Source organism: Sorex araneus, chromosome 6, assembly GCF_027595985.1.
Source record: "Sorex araneus isolate mSorAra2 chromosome 6, mSorAra2.pri, whole genome shotgun sequence".
Taxonomy (NCBI): domain Eukaryota; kingdom Metazoa; phylum Chordata; class Mammalia; order Eulipotyphla; family Soricidae; genus Sorex; species Sorex araneus.
Genome location: NC_073307.1, coordinates 123,566,495 through 123,588,436, shown reverse-complemented (window position 1 = coordinate 123,588,436; position 21,942 = coordinate 123,566,495). Strand labels below are relative to the sequence as shown.

Sequence of the window (21,942 nt, the reverse complement as noted above, 5' to 3'; positions counted from 1 at the left end):
TTAATATATATTCTGGGAATGAAGATTTTTTTTGCTTTTTGGGTCACACCTGGTGATGCACAGGGGTTACTCCTGGCTCTGCACTCAGGAATTACCCCTGGAGGTGCTCAGGGGGCCATATGGGATGCTGGAAATCAAACCCAGGTCAGCCACATGCAAGGTAAAAGCCCTACCTGCTGTGCTATCACTCCAGCCCTGAGAATTAAAATTCTTACATCTCACAGAAGTTAGTCCATGAGGGGCATTTTGAGAATCCCTTATGTTCTGACCCATCCATATCAGTCAGCTAAGACAACTGTATGGCCCTGGCTGGACAAGCCATGTATCTCTCTGCCTAATTTCACAGTATATACTTTATACCATTTTCATGACAATGATGCCATTTCAAATCATATTTTGTAGAGAGAGAGAAACACATGCCAAAAGTACAAAGTAGCACTTACTTTAAATAACCCATGCTTTTGGTTGCGTTGACCAAGCCATAAATTGCTTCCTGGGGGAAGGTTGGTGTCAGGAGCATCAATCACTCGTTCATAAATCCTGTAAGTGTAGAGAACAAAGTTACAAACAGAGATCCTTAAAGAAGAATAGAAAATATATAGGCTGTTTCAAATAATCTTGGCATTTAGCTTCTGGTATGAAGAGATGGAGTCAGTATGGGGGTTTTCTGGTTGGTTGGTTTGGGGGAGACATCCAGTAGTGATTGGGGCTTACTTTTTTGCTCTGCTCTCAGGGCTCACACCTGGTGGGGCTCAGGGGACCCTATGGGGTGCCAAGGATCAGACACTGGTCAGACATTTGTAAAGCAAGTACCTTACCTGCTGTGCTATCTTTCTGGCCCCAAGTCAGTATGTTTAAATGACAAGTTACAGGAATGTAGAAATATTTTTCTCTCAAAATGTTAAGTATTTTTAGTTTTAGTGACATGGCTTACAAAAGCATTAAACTTTATGTTTTAGGTATATGATATTACTCTACAACCTCCACTACACAAGAGACAATGTCCCTCTCTCCTGTGCCTCGAGACCCTCTTGTCTGTCCCTCCTTTCCTGACATTTTCTCCCCAGTGCTTAGGAAGTCAGTTTTGTTGGAAAATTTTTATATTTGTTTCCACTGACCATTGTTTAATTCCATTACCTTGTGACTTTATTTACCATATTTACCATATCAGTGAAATCACTCAGTATTTTTCTTCCTGTGACTTATTTAATGTGAAACCCTCTGGTTCCATCCAAGTAGTAGCAAAAGGCAAAATTCCACCTTTTATTACAGCAAAGTAGTATTACACTGCATAAATACACCACAATTTTTTCCTTTTCTTTTATTGCATCACCATGAGATAGAGTTACAAAGCTTTTATGTTTGAGTTTCAGTCATACAATGATCAAAGACCCATCCCTCCACCAGTGCAAATTCTCCACCATGAATGTTCCCAGTATACCCCCCTTCCCAACTATCTCCCTGCCTCTATGGCAGATAATTTCCCCAAAACTCTTTCTCTACTTTTGGGCATTATGGTTTGCAATACTTATACTGAGAGGCTCTCACCTTTGGCCCTTTATCTACTTTCAGCACACATATCTCATCCTGAACTATCCCTCCAACCATCATTGACTTAGTGATCCCTTCCCTATTCCAGCTGTCCTCTCCCCCAGCTCATGAGGCATGCTTCCAACTATGAGGCAGTATTCCTGGTCCTTGTATCTACTGTCTTTGAGTGTCAGTTTCATATTATGTTATTATATATTCCACAAATGAGTGCTGTCCTTCTCTGTCTGTCTCTCTTTCTGACTCATTTCACTTAGCATAATATTCTCCATGACCATCAACTTATAAGCATATTTCATGACTTCATCTTTCCTAAAAGCTGCATAGTATTCCATTGTGTAGATGTACCAAAGTTTCTTTAACCAGTCATCTGTTCTCGGGCACTCGGGTTGTTTCCAGATTCCAGATTCCACTGTTCACTATTGTGAACAGAACTGCAATGAGCATACAAGTACAGCTGTCATTTCTACTGACAACACAATTCCTTTATCTACGTATCTTCTGCTGGTGTGTGGGTATATTTCCCAATTCTGACCACTGTAAGTAATGCTGCTGCAAACATATTTGTGTATTTATTTTTTGAGTGAATGATTTTGTGTTCTTGGATAGATGTCAAGTAATGGAATTTCTGTATCATATGGCAGTTCTGTTTTTAATATTTTGAGTTGCTGTGTAATTTTCAAAAGAGGTCGATACATAACATTTCCACCACCCCATGAATTAGGGACTTTTTTAAATATAGAATCCCTACCAACACTAGCTGTTTCTAGCTTTTTTGGTGTAGGTCATTCTTACCAGTGTTAGGCAATATCTCACAGTCATTTTGTGAGATTTGCATTTTCCTGATAATCATTGATGATGAACACTTTTTCTATGTCTGTTGGAGATGTATCTCCTATGGAGAGACTTCTGTTCAGCTCTTATACCATTTTTGAAGACTTTTATTTTTGATCATCGAGTTTTCTAAGAATTTGATACATCTTGGATATCATTCCTTTGTTAGATGCACAAATTGCAATTATTTCCTCCCATTCAGTATGTTGTCTTTCTCTTTTTTAGATAGTTTCTTTTCCAGTGAGGGGATGTTTCTTTCTTTTTCCTTTTTTTGTCCTTTTTTTCTGCTTTTGGATGCTACTTAATGATACTTGGGGGTTGCTCCCAGCTTTGGGCTTGAGGTTCATCCCCAGTGGTGCTCAGGGGATCATGTGTACCAAGGATGGAAATGGTGTTCACATGCTGATGCAGAGCAGGTACCTTAGCCCTGGGACTCTCTCTCCAGCTTGGAGATCTGTTTCTTAGAGTTGGCTTGTAACCATGAGTGTTCCTCCAGGTGAAAATTTTTTTTAATGTGCAACTCTATATGTAAGATAAAGAGAGGCAGAAGAAAGGGGAAGCCCACTCCAGTCTGATAAATGACTTCATAAGAGAGGAAATTTACAGAAGAGGCTTGCCAATAGAAATAGAACTCTGTACCTGCCCCGAGTTAGAATTAGAAAGAGTTTATATAGAGGATCTAGCAGGATCCAATCAAAGCTGCAGTTCAGATGATTTCTATAACACAGCATTCTTTTTAAATGATGTCCTTAGAGTAACAGATCTGGAAATGGAGGTTATAACATTCCATGGACAATGGAGGAGGGTAAAATTTGCCCTGATACACTCAAAACTCAACCAGCAGTCATAGCTTCTTGATGATCTCCTCCACTACTGGGATGCTACCCAGACTGGGGCTCACCGTCTTTGTCATACTGGCAGGGAAGAAAGAAGAGAGCAAATGATTTGTGTGTTTACTCTGAGCAATGAACTGTCCACTAATTCTATGTAAAAAAAAGGTTGAATCCCCATTACATATGAAAAATATTGAGATCAAAAATCCAAAATGAATCAACTAATTAAAGACCATGAAAGTGCGTTAAGTATGCTGAGATGAGAATTCTCACCTACGGGGCTCCAACATCCACGCACTTTCCTTTGCACTCTTCTACTCCTTGGCTCTGGCTTATTCAGCTGTGAGTCATTTCTACAGTAACCTGTTACTACCCTTTAAACAAATGAGTAACAGTTGCACAGATGGTATATTTGGCTACAAGTCAAATATCTATAAAGTCACCCTCCAATATGCATTGAGCTCTTTTTATTCTCTTAGTGTCACAGGAAGCAACAGGAGACCGAGGAACAAATCAGACATGCTGACTCTTCTCCCCATGCGGCACAAGTAAACTCTGTACCGGAAGAAAATCCTCAGATGAAACATCAATGCATGCTAATCACACAGAAGAGACCACAGTCCCAAGTACCAGCTGAACGTACTAAACACTTGAAATGTCTCAACCTTTCCACCTATCAAGTCCCAAGTCCTCCGATTCGTGTTCATCTCAGAAACGATCCCTGCAATCACCTGCTGAGTACAGGCTCCTAGCTCATGCCTGGCATGTACTTCCCAGGGCCTGAATGGTGAGATGGGGCAGCCAAAGCTTGTCTGAGAAATGAACATGTCCTTGGTGACTCGAAAAACTGTAGGTGGGGTGAGATATTTAGTGACCATCCTGGAATTTCCATTTCTCATAATGACCCTATTCACTTCCACAATTCCTTGGTCCTTGCCCACAGCAGCTGTGAGAGAAGTCATCATCATCTGGTAGGTCCAGAGGTCTAACAACTAATCAGTCCCCCCTACTGATTCAGAACTGCCTGCCTCTTGCCACGGTGATATATTTCTCCAGGGGCTCTCAGAAGGAAAAGTGCGAAAGAGCTGATTGTCCAGTGTGTCAAGGCAAGTGAGTGATTGCAAGCCTGTTGCAGTTGGGAGCTGTCACATTGCAGCTTTCTATCTTAGCAGCATCGCCCTCTTCTCTTTATTTCCCACTGAAAGCATGCTGGTTCCTAACAATACATGCAAGGAATTTAACTGACAAGGCTTTCAATAAACCAGTTCTTTCTCTACTAATTGACTTTCCATTATAAATGGAGGCTCAAAACATAATCCAGGAAAAATTCATTTCTCTTAAAAAGATAGGCCATTTTCACCCCCAAATTCAAACTCTTTTGTGTGTTAGAAAGAAGCATTTTAAAATAAAGCAATCCATCTATTCCAGCTGTAACACAGAAACCTGCATAAACTTCCTTAGCATTTTTTCCCCTAGTATCTGCACAAGCATAAAGCAAGTCAAATTTATAATGAAAGAGAAACCCGTAAGTTATAGCAGATAGGCTTGATAAAATTTACTACAGTCATTAAGAATGTCAAATATGCAAGTTACAAAATATGGGAAGGAACACACAAAATTATTTTCTCTGAAGGAAAAGTCAAATGCAAAATTATTTTTGAAGTATGAATATAACAATGCAAACATGCGCAATGTTGGTGAGTTTTAGGTGGGGGCATAGGAAACAGAAATTGCTGCCTTTGGTTGGAATCACACACACAAAAATTCAATACTGTTATTTTTATAATAATTGAAAATGATGACCTATGTACCTTAAAACTTGCATTTTAAAACACTTCTGTCTGTGAGGATGAGAAGAGCTTTCAAGCCAACTGATTTTGAGGGGACAGCAATATGCTTCAAGGTGAGGCTCAAAGAGACACATAGATATTTATTTGATGTCTATTAGTGTGTACATGAATAAAGAAATGGACAATCAAAGGATCAACTTCACATCCTGCCTTACCTTCTGTAATCATAAATCTCCTTGAGCTTTCAAAATATGAGGCAACAAATACCTCATTCTCAGCTAAAGGAAGGCAGTGGGCATGTGCTCAGAGTCACAAGAACGTATTGTTGGCCAGAGTCAAACAATGCCACCAGATCCCTTTCTGTTACCAAAGAAAAGTCTGCTGTTTACTACTGACCTGGCTGTCCTGCCAATGCATGCCAGGAGGCATTCCACAGTAGAAAGATCCATGCAGTAGGCCTGGTCAATGCACTGGTCATACCAAAATGAAGGCAGTTTGCAGTCAAAGAATTTAAATCTCACACACACACACACACACACACACACACACACACACACACACACACACGCAAGAAATCTAACCACATGAAAATGTCAATTTGAGGGACATTCCTTTAAATAATTGACTGGATTCTCAAATGTCATGAAAAATAAAGACCAAGAACCAATAACAGATTCAAAGTGGCAAAAGAGGAAGTTGAAAGGTCAGTGGAATGCAGCTGACCTGAGTTTGATATCTGGAACCCATCCTCACACCCCCAGGAGTGATCCCTGCATGCAGAGCCAGGAAAAAAGTTCCAAACACCACCAAATATGGCCCTAAAACAAACAAAAAGTGACACACAAAAAAATCCTTAAAATCTCAATTGAAGATAAGCTCCAGAATTGGATTCTGGAACAGGAAAGAAACATCATTACAGAATGGATGAGGGGAGGTACAGAGAGGTACAGAGAACCATGGAGTCCCTTACATGCCAATACCACCACAGGTAGCCCCCATGACCAAACCCCTCCCCCCAACTCCAGAGGAAGCTGATGAAGAGTCACCAAGAGCCACAGGCACAACACTGCAGATATTGCACCCCCATCCCAGTCCCAGGGGAAGCTGAGTGCCATCACATCCACAAGAGAGGGAAGAGCTACCAGCATGCCACCACAGGTGTCACTGGCCCAAGGGTGAAAAAACTCCATCAGCAGCCTAGCACAGAGAGGCAGAGGCAAATGAATTCTGTGGTCCCATGGGTAACGTGATCACCTTCTGCCCTTCACATCTGACTGGCCTACGCAAGTTACGTCCCTTGGGGAACTGTCAAACACTTGGCCAGAATCCAAGATCACTGACTCAGTAGTATCAAGACCCGATGCCCTCTAGGGGAAAAACAATCTCACCTTTCAAAGAGGTGAAAGGGGCCTCCTAGTGGAGGCATGCCAGATCTGTTCGGAGGAGCAGAGTATTATTCCCACACAACACTAATGAACGGAACCCAAACTGGTGGGTCTGGTGGGATGACACCAAGGATATGGATGATTACCATAACAGGCTGCAGAATTGTCTACAGAGTCCCAGCTGATCAGATAAACTTGAGACAGTGAACGCATATGGGGACAGCAAATGGAAAACATACACTGTCACCTAGGCCAACACAACTAGACCATTCACATAGTATCAGACATAATGAAGAAGCTTAAGAATTCACCTGCTCTAATGAAGAAAAAAACTTTGAAAAAAACACAAGCACATGAGATCTCTTCTAATATATCCTGATGAGGAACTCAAAGTGACAATGATTAGGCTAATTATTGAGTTGAAGAAAACAATAGAGAAAAATTCCAACAAGAAAATGGAAAAAGAAAATATGAAACCGAAATAACTATGTTAGAGCTCAAAAGCTCCATTGGATAAGACATTTTGCACTATTTTTATTGCAGCACTATTCACAATAGCCAAAATTTGGAAATAACACAAGTACCCAACACAAGACTGGATAAAGAAACAATGGTACATTTACATGATGAAATAGTTACTTGTCTATGTAAAATATAAAATCCTTGAAAGGGTGGGAAGGAAACTGGGAACACTGGTGCTGGGAAACTACACTGGTGGATGGGTGGGTGTTAGAACATTGTATGACTAAAATGCAATCATGTAATACTCTACCTTAAGGTGAGTCAATAAAAAGTTTTTTTAAAAAAAGATAAAATCATGCAATTTGCTGCTACATAGATGGATATGGAGAGTATCATGTTGCATGAAGTTAGTCAGAAGGAGAGGGACAGACACAATATTATCTCTCTCATAGAGAGGATAAAAAGAAACAAAGTAGGGGCATAAAAAGTACTCAAATGTAACAGAAGGTGAAAAATGGTCGTTAGAATAAAGCTACCCATAGCATACTTGATATGCCAAAAATAGTAGCAACAATGGTCCTCATTCCCCTGACCCTGTAAGAACCCCAATACGCCACTGGGCTAAACTAGCACAAGCACAAGACAGGGATGAATGGAGACGTTACCTGTGCCCGCTCGAGCTAATCCATGAACAACGGGATGACAGTGATACAGTAATACAATATGAAACTTACAAAATGTGGGGAATTAGGAAGTAGTAAGGTAGGGAAAGACTTGGACAGTGATGGAGGGAAATGAACACTCCGGTGGAAGGTGTGGTATAAGAATGTGTTATGCATTAAATATTATCATTAACAATATTATAAAATATGGTGCCTAAAATATTTTTAAATCTCCTGTAAACAATAAAACTATATAGTAAAAAAACAGGCTATAAAATCCATGCACAGTAATATGTAGGATTCTGATATGTAAACATGTAGAAAGACATATTTTTAGAAACTATCCCAGTAATGATTACATTCTGAAAAAACCCTCAAATATTTAGTAATTAACTTTCAAAGACTTAAAATATCTAGTAAAAATTATAAATGACTTTTGAAAGAAATAAAAGGAAAGTAGGAAATAGAAATGTCTTCCTCATTCTCAGATCACAGAAGTGAAAAATCACTTAAATGCCCACCCTATGAAATACTTTACAAGTGCAATTTAATCATCATATAAATTCCAAAATCATTTTTCAAGGATATAAAACAGAAAGGTAGTACAGTGGGTCAGGGACTGGCCTTGCACATGGCTGACCTGGTTTGATCCCTGGTACCCAATATGGTTTGCTGAGTCCACTAGGAGTGAGCCCTGAACACAGATCTGGAGTAAGCCCTGAATTCCACCAAACATGGCTCCAAAAATAAATAAATAAATAAAGATATTACGGGTTTAGGGGACAGGACTTGAATGTGCCAATTTATTTCAATCCCCAGAACCACATGTTCTGAGCATTGCTGGGTGCAGCCTCAGAGCTCCCCAAGCACTGCTAGAACAACAGGACAGAAGGCAGGGTGCTACCCCTGCACCCAGCCAACCAGGTTCAATCCCTGGCAGCACATATGTTCTGTCTCAGGCACTGCCAGGAGAACAGAGCTAGGAGCAAGCCCTGAGCACCACCAGGTATGCACGCACCAAAAACAAAGCAAAACGAAAAACAGTACTGTGTGGAATGTTCCACTATCCGATTTGGAGAACTTAGTGATAATATGGTGAATGCTATGTTCTTTTGAAAATACATCTAAAATATGTAGGACCACGATGTTGTAGCCTGCCCCCCAAAACAGTTTTATATAATCATTTTGTGTCTATAATTACATAAGAGGAGGAGGAGGAGAAAGAGGAGGATTTGTATGGATAGTATACAATTATTTTGTTATATTTTAAAAGCTTCTCTGTAAAATTATTTCAAAACATATCATTTGGGGGATTAAGAGGGAGAAAAATATTATTTTCAAAGTAAAAAGATGTTTATAAGTCTATACTAGAAGTATACACAGCTGAAGTTAAAGACACATATGAAGTAAATAGTATCCTAAGGGCTGGAGGGAGGAAAGGAGCACTGGACTTCTAATGCTGGTAACATATTGCAAAAGAAACAGGATTATCACACATTTTTTACCCATATCTATAATGGGTACTATGCAACCAACATGCCAGAAAAACACAGTCAAAATCGTGGGTAAAGGTTTGCTGATCCAGAGAGTACAGTTTAGGTTAACTGGCTCACGGAAAGAGACAATGGTCTGTTTCCATTGTCAGACCAAAAGACCATTGTCTCTTTCCACAGTGACCTGTCACTTAACCTTAGGGGACAAATCGCTGGCATCAAGTCCAATGAAAAGTCAAAATCAATATCATGTTTGCAGGTGAGATAAGGAAATGGAGCCTTCTGATGTTCTAGTATTCTAGTTAGCTACTGAAGCTCCCTTGACATCGACAAATACAGAATGTTTACAAAACATGAGACACTGCTTGTTATGAGACATACATGGACAAAATTAGCATAGCCAAGTCCTTGCCCTCAGGTCAAAGGCAACATACATATGCACCTCTTGTAATTCAATTTTACAGGAGCAATGTTCTGTGGTAGCATGATGAAAGGAGAATTCTGTTTGCTGTAATCGGAGATGATTTTCCAGAGAGGGAACACATGGAGGAACTGTTCTGAATGAAAACTCAGCAGAGCTGAGGTGTGAACATAACTACCAGCCTTTATACAATGACAAGTGGGTGCCAAGCATTGCAGGAAGGCTTTTCCATATGTTAGCTCACTAAATCTTCTCAACACCGTCATGCCAATATTTGTAGTCCAGCTGGAGAAAATAACTTGCTCAGGGTTAAGCAACTTGTGAATGGTAAATGCTATGATTTGAACTCAGATTCCCCAAAGCACTTACGCACCCAAATAAATGAAAAGTCCTACATTTATCATCAAAAAAAAAGAAAAAGGGGCAATTTCACATACCAAAACACATGGTCAATGAGCCTGGTCATCTAATTGGCTATCCTACTTCTATTCTTCCAAATTTCCAGTCTCTCTTACAGTTAAGTGAAGCCATGGAAGGTGAGTAGAGGGATGTTCAACTCTTGGGAGCACTTGGCCATCCCCCAAATGCCTCATGTTATCTTTTACATTCTCTTTTTCAATTGACTGGGATTCTGAGGGCTCACTGGTGATCAACCCCCCCAGAAATATGACCTGTAATGGTTAAAAAGTGACATATCAGGCCCCCTGTTACCATTTACACACAGTCAACAATACTCCACCCAAGTGATCAAATGCTATGGGCACCCTCTGGGATAGATTTTCAGCAGTTATGACCATTACTATTTACCCTAACAAATATGTTCCCCCAAAATCAAAAGGTGACCCTTGGATGTTCATGACCTCAGATCCAAGAAACAGCAAAGACAGTGTGATGGAGCAGCTTCAGAAGAAATTTGGAAGAGATTTGAGTTTGCTGTAGCCAAGGATGATTTTCCAGAGAGGGCACACATGGAAGAACTGTTCTGTTCCAGTTCTTTATCATACTAGCCAGATATTTTAATCAAGTTATTTGATTTTCTCTGTATGTCCATTTGCCCATTTGAAAAATAGAGAAATTCCTATTTCAGAGAGAGAATCTGGACAAATACAAGAAGATCTCACTTATCTGTGATTATACTGAGAATTGGACAACAACAAACCCATGGCCTGGGATTATTAAACTGAGGTTACCAAGCAGTGGGGGAAAAGATGGGGAACAAAGAGGGAAACCAGAGGTTATATACAGACAATTGTAGAGAATCCTGGGCACTTCAGTGGTGAGCAGGTGCGGTGTCTCTGTACGTTAATACCATAAACATCAGCGGTACTGCAACTATGTTGCCCAAACTGTGACTTCTTTAATAAATTAATGCCGTGAACAGGAATATTACTCCTGACTCCTAGTTTGTGGGGTAGGAGTTAATGAAATATTTGCCATGCCCCTGGCATGTAGTAGCACTGTAGCACTGTCACCCGCTGTTCACTGATTTGCTCGAGCGGGCACCAGTAACATCTCCATTGTGAGACGTTGTTACTGTTTTTGGAATATGGGTAGCTTGCCAGGCTCTCCAAGGAGGAATCTAACATCATGGGTCAGCTGCATGCAAGGCAAACACCCTACCCGATGTGCTATCACTCCAGTCCCTGGCATGTAGTAGGTGCCAGAATTCTGTGATACTCACAGAAACTGACAACGTAGCATATGGACCCATTCCAACCCACTAGCTGTGTCTCCCAACAAAGGAATCCATTGAGATGGGATCTTCATCTTTAATGTCTGTTTGTGCTTTGGGGAAACAGTTTACAGGAATAATGCCTTCATGTAGAGGATTTTTACGGGTGTGAGATTTATAGCCGAGAGATTTCAACATTAAGATGCATGCACATACTCTATTTTGTCATGTTTCAAACAGTTTGAAATATTACAGCCTAAGTTTCTTTTCACCTTTTCTAATTTAAAAGCCATAAGTGCATATTTAGTAGGTGGGAAAGTATATTAACAAAATTAATTTGTTTTGCTCTTTTACCTGATTAGTTATAGAGCAACCTACTTAATCTTTGAAACAGAACCCTTAAAAAATAATTTCTCCCCAAACACTGTCAGGCTTGAGCAGCAAACCGCCAGCACATTGGCAAGAATAGCTTCAGGGACCCCAAGTTAAGAAGGCAAACTTAAAAAGTGAAAATAAAACAGTGCAAGGACTATTTTCTATAAAATCCTAAAGCTCTGACATTTTTTTTACTACCTTACTTTTTTTTCATAATTAAATCACCATAAGATACACTGTTACATATTTGTTGATGATTAGGTTTCAGTCATACAATGTTCCAACATTCACCCCGTCGCCAATGTACATTTCCCACCACCAATGTTCTTAGTTTCCTTCCCACCACTGTCATTCCCCACCAGCCTTTATGACTGGTACTTTCCTTTTTTTTTTTTGTCCCCAACATCTTATTTAAATACCATGGTTTACAGTGTTGTCTGTGATGATTTGTTATGGGCATTCAGTATTCCAGTACCAGTCTCACCACCACCTTCCCTTCTGCTAACAGGACAGGCTTGAGGGGTGGTTGGAAAATTATTCTTACCTTTGAAATTATTGCCTTCATTTAATTCTTTCATGTCATCTATCACACACTTGCCTATCTTGAGGTATTCAAAATTCTAAGCAAGCATCTCATTTAATACCTTCTTTTCTTTAGATCTTTATTTAGACACCGTAATTTACAACTAGGTTAATAACACTTCAAGCACATATTCTAATACCAGATCTAGGGTTAGCATCCCTCCACCAATGTCTAGTTTAGTGTCTTTTTATCTGCTTCTAAAAGTATAATTCTCTGAAATTTACAAAAGGTTGGATTTTGTTTTTATTTTATTGCAGGCACCAGGGCATACAATGTTGATAATGGCAGGGATGCGTGTACATCCACTGAAGGACTCAGGAAAAAAAGAAGAAACACATTGTAGTTTATTAAACTCTTTCAAAAGGTACTTGTTAATCCCAGAGACAATATTTGTTTTACAAAAGCAAAACAGGACAAATTACTATTTGCATACTTCCGCCCAGACCACTACTAGACTTTTTTTCATCCACTTGAGATTTTGTGGATTTAGCTAATTCACAGGGAATTTTCCAGAAAATAAAAAAGCAGTGTGCATCATTACCAGCTTTAAGTTCTTATTTAACATTATTTGTGTGTGTGTATGTACAAACATAATGTGGTTTTTTTTTAAATTAGTCCCCTAAAAAAAGTTCCAAAATGGGAATAGTCCTGAGTAAAACAAGTCTAGTTTATACATGAGGCAGCAGATGTGCCCCAGGCAAGAAGAAAAGAGAAAATTATCATGACTGTATTTATACTTTTAAAGTGTCTGCTGATTGGCTATATAAATACCTCAGCCTCTACTCTTAATGTACCTGCTACATTTGATCTGTCCACGAATGTCTTTAATGTATCCATCAACCTAGGCAATGGCTCGTGGGTCTGGAGCTGGGGAGACAGGGAACCAGGGTGGAGGAGCAGAAATTGTTTTCAATGAACAGCCAGCTAATCCCCTCATTTGGCACTACTGAGGCTAGCTTGCAACCTAGAAACGCCACTGCATCATTCTGTCTCATTCTTTGTGACCAATCCTGTAGGGTGGAAGTTGGTAATCTCAATCCAAGTGTTTTACTGTGATAAACTGCCACATTATTTCCTGGTTGTCCTATAATTTGGTTCATTACTGACCTCTGAACCTTTCCCTTGGACAAACTCCAGGGCATCAGTCTATGACCTTGGACCCTCATACTTCCTAACAGTTTCTAGGGGAATGGAATGAGAGTAGAGCTGGTGGGGCACTTGTCTTGCATGTGTCTGACCCAGGTTCGATCCCTGACACCACATATGATCTCCTGAGTAACACCAGGAATCATTCCTGAGTTCAGAGCCCAGAGTAAATCCTGAGTACCACCAGACATAGCAAAAAAATGAATGAACAAAACATACTAAAAAAGAAACCACTTCAGGGAGAGTCTGCTTTGCCAGGTCTCCCTTCCAAAGAAGGAAGAATTGTCCTTTCCTAGTCCCAGCACTCTCCTGAGGCCAGACTCTCTTCCTCCAGTTGTTCCTACTCTTCCTGCATCCATTCCCTCCACATTGTGCTGGAGAACACTGTATCCCTGCGCACGTGGTTCCTCCACTGACTTTCCCGGACTATCCTGTAGGAAGCAGTCCCTAATTACTTGTTTGGCTCATATGACCCTCATTGAAGCAAAGCATCTGACCCTCCACAGTCATGTCTTTGAGGACTATCTCCCTCATTCAGACTATAAGCACTGTGAAATAGGTTTTTTTTTTCTGTATCAATATCTCCAGCATCTGGAATTGTCCAGTTTAATACTCCATGGACCTCCTGAATGGATAAAAAGTCTCTAACTCTATTTTCAAAATGGGAGGGCTACAATCAGATTCAAAGTTGACAGATCAACAGCAAAGACTTTGTGTGGAGTATTTTACAAGACTCAGTAACACAGACCGAGATAGCAGGCACTAAAACTTGGTGCCTTAGGCGGACAGCCCTAAGGAAAATGTAGCTCATGAAAATGAAAACAATGGGATCATCTGTCTGGTGTTTCCTGCATTTTCACTAGCTCATGAGATTCATATAAGAACCCCTCAGAGAAAGATCAAAATGAACCCTGCACATTGCTTTCACCCAGAAATGAGATAGAGAAGGCAAGTCACATTCTGCCAAGCACACAAATCTCTAACAGGAAAGTCAGATAGATGTACTGCAAAAAGCAAGAGAAATAGTCTGCAACTAGAGAATTAATTAGATCAAGCACAGTCCTTTTGATAAGCACGTAATTTACTACTGAAGCTGATTGCATTATAATCAGTGTGAATTTATTGCATTCCCATAGGCTATCTGACATGCACAAAATGCATTCACTCTCCAACCATCCAATTCTACCCTTTCTCTTCACTAAGGAAAACCCAATTCCTTTTTAGTCATGACTGTAGGCCTTGCACTTAAATGAGGGGCTGCCTATTATGATCTACTGGAAGAATTATGACAATTGTTTATGCCATTGTTCTCAATATTTTAAAGTGTAAGTATCTAATTTCTAATATAATACTATGTAAAATTAAACATCCAGTCAAACATAAAATCTATAGGAGAGGAAGGAACAATGAAATGAGTAACTAACATGGTCCTGGTTAAAGCCAGTCACAGAGTCCAGGGTTCACATTAGGCTATTTTTCACAAGGTACACCTTTTTGTTCATACTTTGATCAAGAATGCCCTCTGAAGCAAGTTACCTATCTGTTTAAAAGGCCAGCAAATATCAATGAAGAACTCGATTTTCTGTTAACAGATAACAACCTCACCGCTCAACACAAAGCAATGCTCTGGTTCAACAATACTACTTATGAAGGAATATTGGATTTTTATTTACCTGGATAAAGCAGGGCCTCTGACAGGACCACACGGGACTTTCCCCAATTGTAGAGAAGAATGAATTTCCAGTGTAAACCATGTGAATCGACATGTATTATACCACTGTTCGATAAGACAATATGAAACTCAAATAAGATGCTAAATGAAGAGCTTTATCTCAGGCTGTGCCTAGAATTGAAAAGTGTTCATGATCTCCCTGAAGATGCCAGTTGCAATGACCTTCCTTTGCTAGACAGAGTGTCATCCTCACTGCCTCTTAACTAGCACCAGTGAATGTTAAAGTGGTCCTGGGAGAAAGTTCCCTATATAAAAACAAAATATTACCATCTGATTCCCACACCCTGACATGATAGTGGTAGATAGCCCACGTCCTTCCTTTGGTCTTGGGCTAAAAAATATAATGCAAAGCAACCTTTCCCTTTTGGACTTCATAGATCAAATGTGAAAACAACCAAGTCTTTTAATTCTCTGACAAAGAACAAAAAAGGTATCAAAGGTGTTATTAGCACTATTCTTGACCCTAAAGTTATTAAACATTTACATATCTATCATAATACTCTACAGAATAGTTCTTCAAAGCTTACTCACTGTGACAGCATTGTCTGAAAACCTTGTGCTGGAAGGAGCGACAGTTAAATTTCCATGTCAAGCTGCCTGGCTGTTAACTATATGCTAACATGGAATACCCATCATACACGCTTCGCATTGGAAGAACATGAAAAGAACACCCTAAAGAGGAGCTCCTCCCTCCAATCTGTTTAACAAAATCAGATGACACTCAACAAATAAAGAATATTTTTTTCAAATGCACCTCTGGCATTCTACAGGAGAAAACAGACTATAATTGGTGAAAAGGATTATAGGGCTGAATACCATATGTGCAGGACATGTAAGAACTGAATTCCAAGCTAAACTGGTGGTGGGACTCAGCAGGTTTCCAAACTGTTCCTTAGCAGCTGGCTGCAGAATAAATACGAACCAAAGGAGAGACACAAAATTGAAAATTGGAAGGTGATGCCTTTGTTAGACGAAGTGAGAAGGCAGTGGCGTTCAAACGAGAACAGTAGGGAAGGCTGGAAAGGGAACAGGTGTGATCTCCCTCCACAGAGAGGTGTTCCTTCCCATAAAAGATCAAATCCTCATGCAACCCACTTGATTCACATAGAAAACACTTACTAAACTCATACTTCTTGTCTTGGCAACTAAATTTCATTGTCTTCTCTTTCTCTCATCATGTAGTTCTCCATATAAAGGGAGTTTTTTCCTTCTTTGCCACATTTGAGGACCCTGGATATCTCTCTTCCACAGTTTCATAATCCTTAATCTCTGTCTAAAGTTCAAGATTCAGAGATCATCCCAAAATGATGCTGCTTGTGAACCAGGTTGTTTGAGTAGGTTCATTTATGTTTGTTGCATTTAGCTTTACAACCTGTAATTGGGCAGTAATATCAGGTGTTTGTATTAATGTATGGGGGGGAGGAGGATGAAGTGACTACTTCAGTCATAACAGATTCAGGAAACTAATGTTGAACAAGATTAAAATACACACTAATACCCAATCATTTGGGCCAAATAAAATACGATAAAATCTAATATTACGGTATCACTATCGTCCCCTTGCTTATTGATTTGCTCAAGCAGGCACCAGTAATGTCTCCATTCATCCCTGTCATGTTCAGGGTCAGGGGAATGAGGCTTATTATTGTTACTCTTTTTTGGCATATCATATATGCCACAGGTAGCTTGCCAGGTTCTGCCATGCAAGATTCTGCATCACACTCTTTCAGGAGCTTTGTTTTATAGTCTACGGATCTTGGCCATTGCCATTGATGAGATTACATGGTGGGGGTGGGGGCGCACTTTGTTGATGAGATTACATAGTATGGGGATTTGGGGGGGCAGTTTCTTGGTGTGACTGCCAAGCTACTGGAAAACTGGGGCTCTGACTTAACAGAAACACACACTAAAACTGAGATGTTTGGGTCAATATGAAGCTAAGAAATATGTCGGGAAATGTTATGTAAAAATAGATAGGGGACAAAATGCTTGCCTTGCATGTGGCTGACCTGGGTTTGATACCAGGCACCCCATATGCTCCCCCCCATTTTCATGTGATTCACCTGTATTTGATCCTTGGTACCCAATTTGGTCACTCAAGCATCACCAGGAGTGATCCCTGAGTGCAGAGCCAGGAGTAAGCAATGTTGGGTATGGCCCCAAAACAAAAATTATGATCTTACACTATTACAGAAAAAAGGTAACTGTCTTATTCTAATAGAGTCAATCAGCCCATAAATAATGACATCTATATAAAAGAACTTCTAGGAAGATAGACTTTAAAAGAACAAAGCAATAGTGCAGGTCTTGAGAATACACTCAAATGATTAATGGCTGACAGGACAAAGGATACTCAGTCTAGAGTAAAGATTGAGGGATGGAATGATAAAGGCTTCCTATGTGTGGAGAACAGTCATGTGGTAGTGAGCCTGGATTTGTACTATATAGCAGAAAAAGGCAGAATGTATGCCAACGGTATAAGCTAAAAGAAGGTGTTTTAGCACAAGGCATGAAGAACTTTGTAGCTGTCAAAAAAGAGAAAAAGGCAGTCCTAAGAGGCAGTGAACTTCCAGTCTCAAAGTTATTCTTGCTAACTGAGAACTACTTGGTGTGAGCAATAAACACTAAACTAGTGGAGCCAAAGAAATATTATATATATTTACTATATACTAAATATTTATATATAGTAAATATATATAAATCCCTTGCTTTGTTTATGGTTGACCTGGTTCCTTCTCTGGCACCACATATAGTCTTCTGAGCATCATTAAGAGTTATTGCTGAACACATCCAGGTGTGGACCCAAAAACAAAATAAATAATAATAATAAACAAACTCAGAAGGACAGAAGGATATGACTTTGGTGTTGGGATTGTCTTTTGTGCATATGTTATAACTTCCCATGCTCTATGTTGATGTAACAGTAAAAGGTGAGCATTGCAACACTCCATTGATAACTGTCCACAGACATTAAAATACTTGCCTGATACCATTCTATAAATGGTGAAGCCTAAATCACAATCCTCATGTAAACTTCCACTGTGTCATAGTATCACATACTCTTCTGCTGATTCTGTTCTTTCAATATCAAATAATCAATGACAAATAATCAACCACAATGTTTAATAGATTAACCATGTGAGACACAGTTAACTTGAAAGATCATTGGAATAGAATCAGAAATCTTCCTTTTGTGCCCTACTTTCCCTACTTTCAGTGACATGGACCAAGTTACTGGACCTTTCTGGGTGTTATTTCATCACACACAGACTTATCAATACCTATCATCCAGGTTTTCAGCTAGCATAAAAAGACGTCTATTGAAGTAATTATAAATTTGAAAATACTGCTTTTAAAAGGACCATTATCTAAGAGGTCTTAGATAATATCTTTTAGGATAGTCTTACTTAAGAGATACTTTACCTGAAATATTTTAAGAAATAGAAATCTTATCTAATCCAGTTGTTATAATCCCAGTGAACATAATAGGTTAAAAGACAATGTCAACTTTATAATTGCTATTAAAGAAGCATTTGCACAAGCAGCAACTTGATAGGTAAGAGCCTTCTAAAGCACTCTCCAGTCATAGCCATAGAAGGCACATCAAGATAATAATCACTGGTCCCATTTTCCTGAAAGTTCTGACAACATTAACTGTTCTTGTGTTCCATCATACCGAAGCTAGCTGGCTCCAAAATATTTGCTGATACCTATGAGTGGGTGATAATTTAGTTTAACTTCCTCTTATTATTCATCTTGATGAAGATTTAAACATTATAATAAATCCAGGCTGTTGTCATATGAAGCACACACTGGCAACCAGGACTCTCAGTGTGGGAAAGAAAGGACACTGAAGGTCTTCTGTCCAACTTCCATCTGCTACTTGTTATATTAATAAACGCCCAAAAGCCATCTGTCATGCATACTGAAAATATGTCACCCTCATGTAACTCTTTCAGCTTCACAGAACAAATGGATGTCACCCCAGAGCCTTATGATTGACCAGCTCCAAACAACTCATGTAAAATATATCAGGGTCTAGTAGCCCTTAAGATGCAGGCAGGTTATGTGTGTACTGTTGACATTCAACTTTTCAGGACCTTGGAAAGCACTAATTGCTATCTTGGCAGTTCCCAAACCCAGCTAAACATTTATGATAGCTTGAGAAGTTTTTCTTTTTCTTTTTTTAATTTTTTTTATTTTATTGAATCACCATGAGATAGTTACAAGCTTTCATGTTTGGGTTACATTTTCACAATGATCAAACACCCATCCCTCCACCAGTGCACATTCCCCACCACTGATATCCCGGGTATACCCCCTCTTTCCCAACCCCCACCCTCGCCTCCATGGCAGACAATAGTCCCCATACTCTCTCTCTACTTTGGGGCATTATGGCTTGCAACACAGACACTGAGAAGTCATCATGTTTGTTCTATTATCTACTTTCGCATGCATCTCCCATCCCAACTGGTTCCTCCAGCCATCATTTTCTTAGTGATCCCTTCTCTATTCCATCTGCCTTCTCTCTTTCACTCATGAAACAATCTTCCAGCTATGGGGCAATCCTCCTAGCCCTTGTATCTACTGTCCTTGGGTGTCAGCCTCATGTGAGAAGGTTTTCTAAAACATAGATTTCTGGACTGCTTGCAGCCATGTCTCTAGACTATGAACTAAGCCATAGCCCCACGCCAGCCGAGGATGGGAAATATCCTTTTTTCTCGTTGGGTGGCGTGGTGTCAGCCATAATATGAGGACTACTTATTAAGCAGGCATGAACTTGGTGGCGCAGGAAGGAGGGGGAAAAATTCTATGTACTTGAAACAGTGGGACTTCATATCTCTCCAGCCTTAGCAATGGAAAACTAATTATCAAATGCTTCATTGGAAATAGGGCTGTCTTTCTTGGGGAAAAACTCCAACGATGGTGAGTTTTGTGTTGAATTATGGAATGTAATCAAGGTAAAGATAAAATGAAGTGAAATTTATCAATTACGTAGGCGAGGATGGGGGTTGGGGGGCGGGTTTGGGAGGTAGACTGGGGTCTTTGGTGGTAGAATATGGGCACGGGTGAAGGTATGGGTGTTTGAGTATTGTATAACTGAGACATAAGCCTAAGAACTTTGTAACTTTCAACATGGTGATTCAATAAAATAATTTTTTTTTAAAAAATAGATTTCTGGGTTCTTCATAAAGTCGGGCTTACAGGTGTCCTTCTAGCCCCGTTATAGAAAAGATTTTCTGACCAAGACTTTATTAGAAATTGTGTGCTCACAATTAGCAAAGGCAGGCTGGACTGAATAAGCCTGCTCTCACCACTCTGTAGCAGTCTAGTTTATGACAGAAGCAACTAAGACTCATGAGGGCACCTCTAATCCTGAGTGTGAGGCAAAGAGAAACATTCTTGCATTCTCTTCTTTGTGATATTTTAGAGGTTTTTGTATTTAAATAATAATAAAACAGTATAAAGAGAAGTAAGTCTTCTGCATCCCAAATTTCTTATCTATATAAGAAATAGTTCCCCTACTCATGCCCCATTAGACGGAAAATGGGTTGATGTATGCATCGGGTAGATATAGGCAAGCAGTTGTAAATTTATATTGATAAGATATATACTAGGACTATTGGTAGGTATGGTACAATTACTTTTAAATGCAATTGAATTTTAAATTTTGGGTGGGGCCAGAGATATAGTTCAGGAGTTAAGACACTTGTCTTACATGTCACTGACCCCAATTTCACCTCTGGCACCCTATATAATCTCTGGAGCACTGCCAGGAGTGATCACTGAGCACAGAGCAAGAATCCCTGAACCCCCAACAAAATAAAACAAAGGGCAGCAAATTCTATTAGGAAGCACAAATTAGGATGAGTTGAATATCTCCATTCACTCCCTCCACTTAAGAGGTTCTCTTTGCCTTGGTGGGTATAAAGGAAACTGACAGTATCTCTTTCCACTTTGGGTCCCAGTCGGTTTTCAACCAGTGGGAAATGACAGAAGGAAGGAAGAGCCTATGGTTGGGGTACAGTAATATGTAAAGGACCTCACCTAGAGATTGGCACACAGCACATATTGAAAAATGGTAGCATCTTCTATTAAGAAAAAAATAACAATAATGATCCTTAACTGTTACTGTCATCACTGTGATCCCGTTGCTCATCGATTTGTTCCAGCGGGCACCAGTAACATCTCTCATTGAGAGACTTATTGTTACTGTTTTTGGTATATCCAATACTCGCCTCACGGGCTCCATACTCTCGGTAGCTTGCCGGGCGGAGGAATCAAACTCGGGTCGGCCGAGTGAAAGGCGAACGCCTGCTGTTCTATCGCTCCAGCCCTTAACTAACAGATCCTTAACTAACCCTTAGAAATGATTTTTCACTCTTTGTCAGCTGTAGTCTATAGTCTTTCCAACATAAATACATCAATACAAGTCAATACAAACCTGATTGTTTTTTTAATAATGTTTACCAGGAGGACAACTTATATATCTTTACTTCTGCTTTGTGGCAAGTACATAGAATTATTCACTTAGTTTAGGGATCTTTCTTTACAACAAAAAAAGTAATCATCACCTTCTTGAGAGAATTTTTTTATGCTATCAGTTCTGTCAGAATGTAGTTCAGAATCACCGAAGAGCAAAGCAATTTAGATAAAATTTCCTGTTCTGAAGGAAGACTTTTGTTATTAAATGTGAGGCATTCAATAGTAACTGCCAGCTGTTTAATCAAAAAGTTATTGTTCATTGTAGAATAAAAAATGGAGTTTGGAAAACAATGAGGCTACAACTCCAAGCTCAGACAGTGTCTGACAAAGTTTCAAATCCTTTCAAACTCCTCTGATCATTTAAACTATAATGGCCCATTTCTGAAAGGCATTTCGTGGATGACAATAGGAAAATCATTGAAGATGACTGAGCTCTCCTACTCATCTCTTTAATTACCCCTTTTCCTGGTGGTCGCTTCATGTTCAAATTACAGGGTATAAATTAAAGACAGATTTCAGA

General features: G+C 39.6%; 1 protein-coding gene across 2 annotated transcripts in view; it reads right to left on the bottom strand.

Annotated features, from left to right (window-relative positions):
• The window catches only part of NELL1 (neural EGFL like 1), a 949,069-nt gene that overhangs the window by 749,952 nt on the left and 177,175 nt on the right, over window positions 1–21,942 (bottom strand). For both annotated transcript variants that reach the window (XM_004607851.3, XM_004607852.3), the window contains exon 5: window positions 444–540. In XM_004607851.3, coding sequence (XP_004607908.2) covers window positions 444–540 — 97 coding nt within the window. The remainder of the gene's footprint in view (window positions 1–443; window positions 541–21,942) is intronic.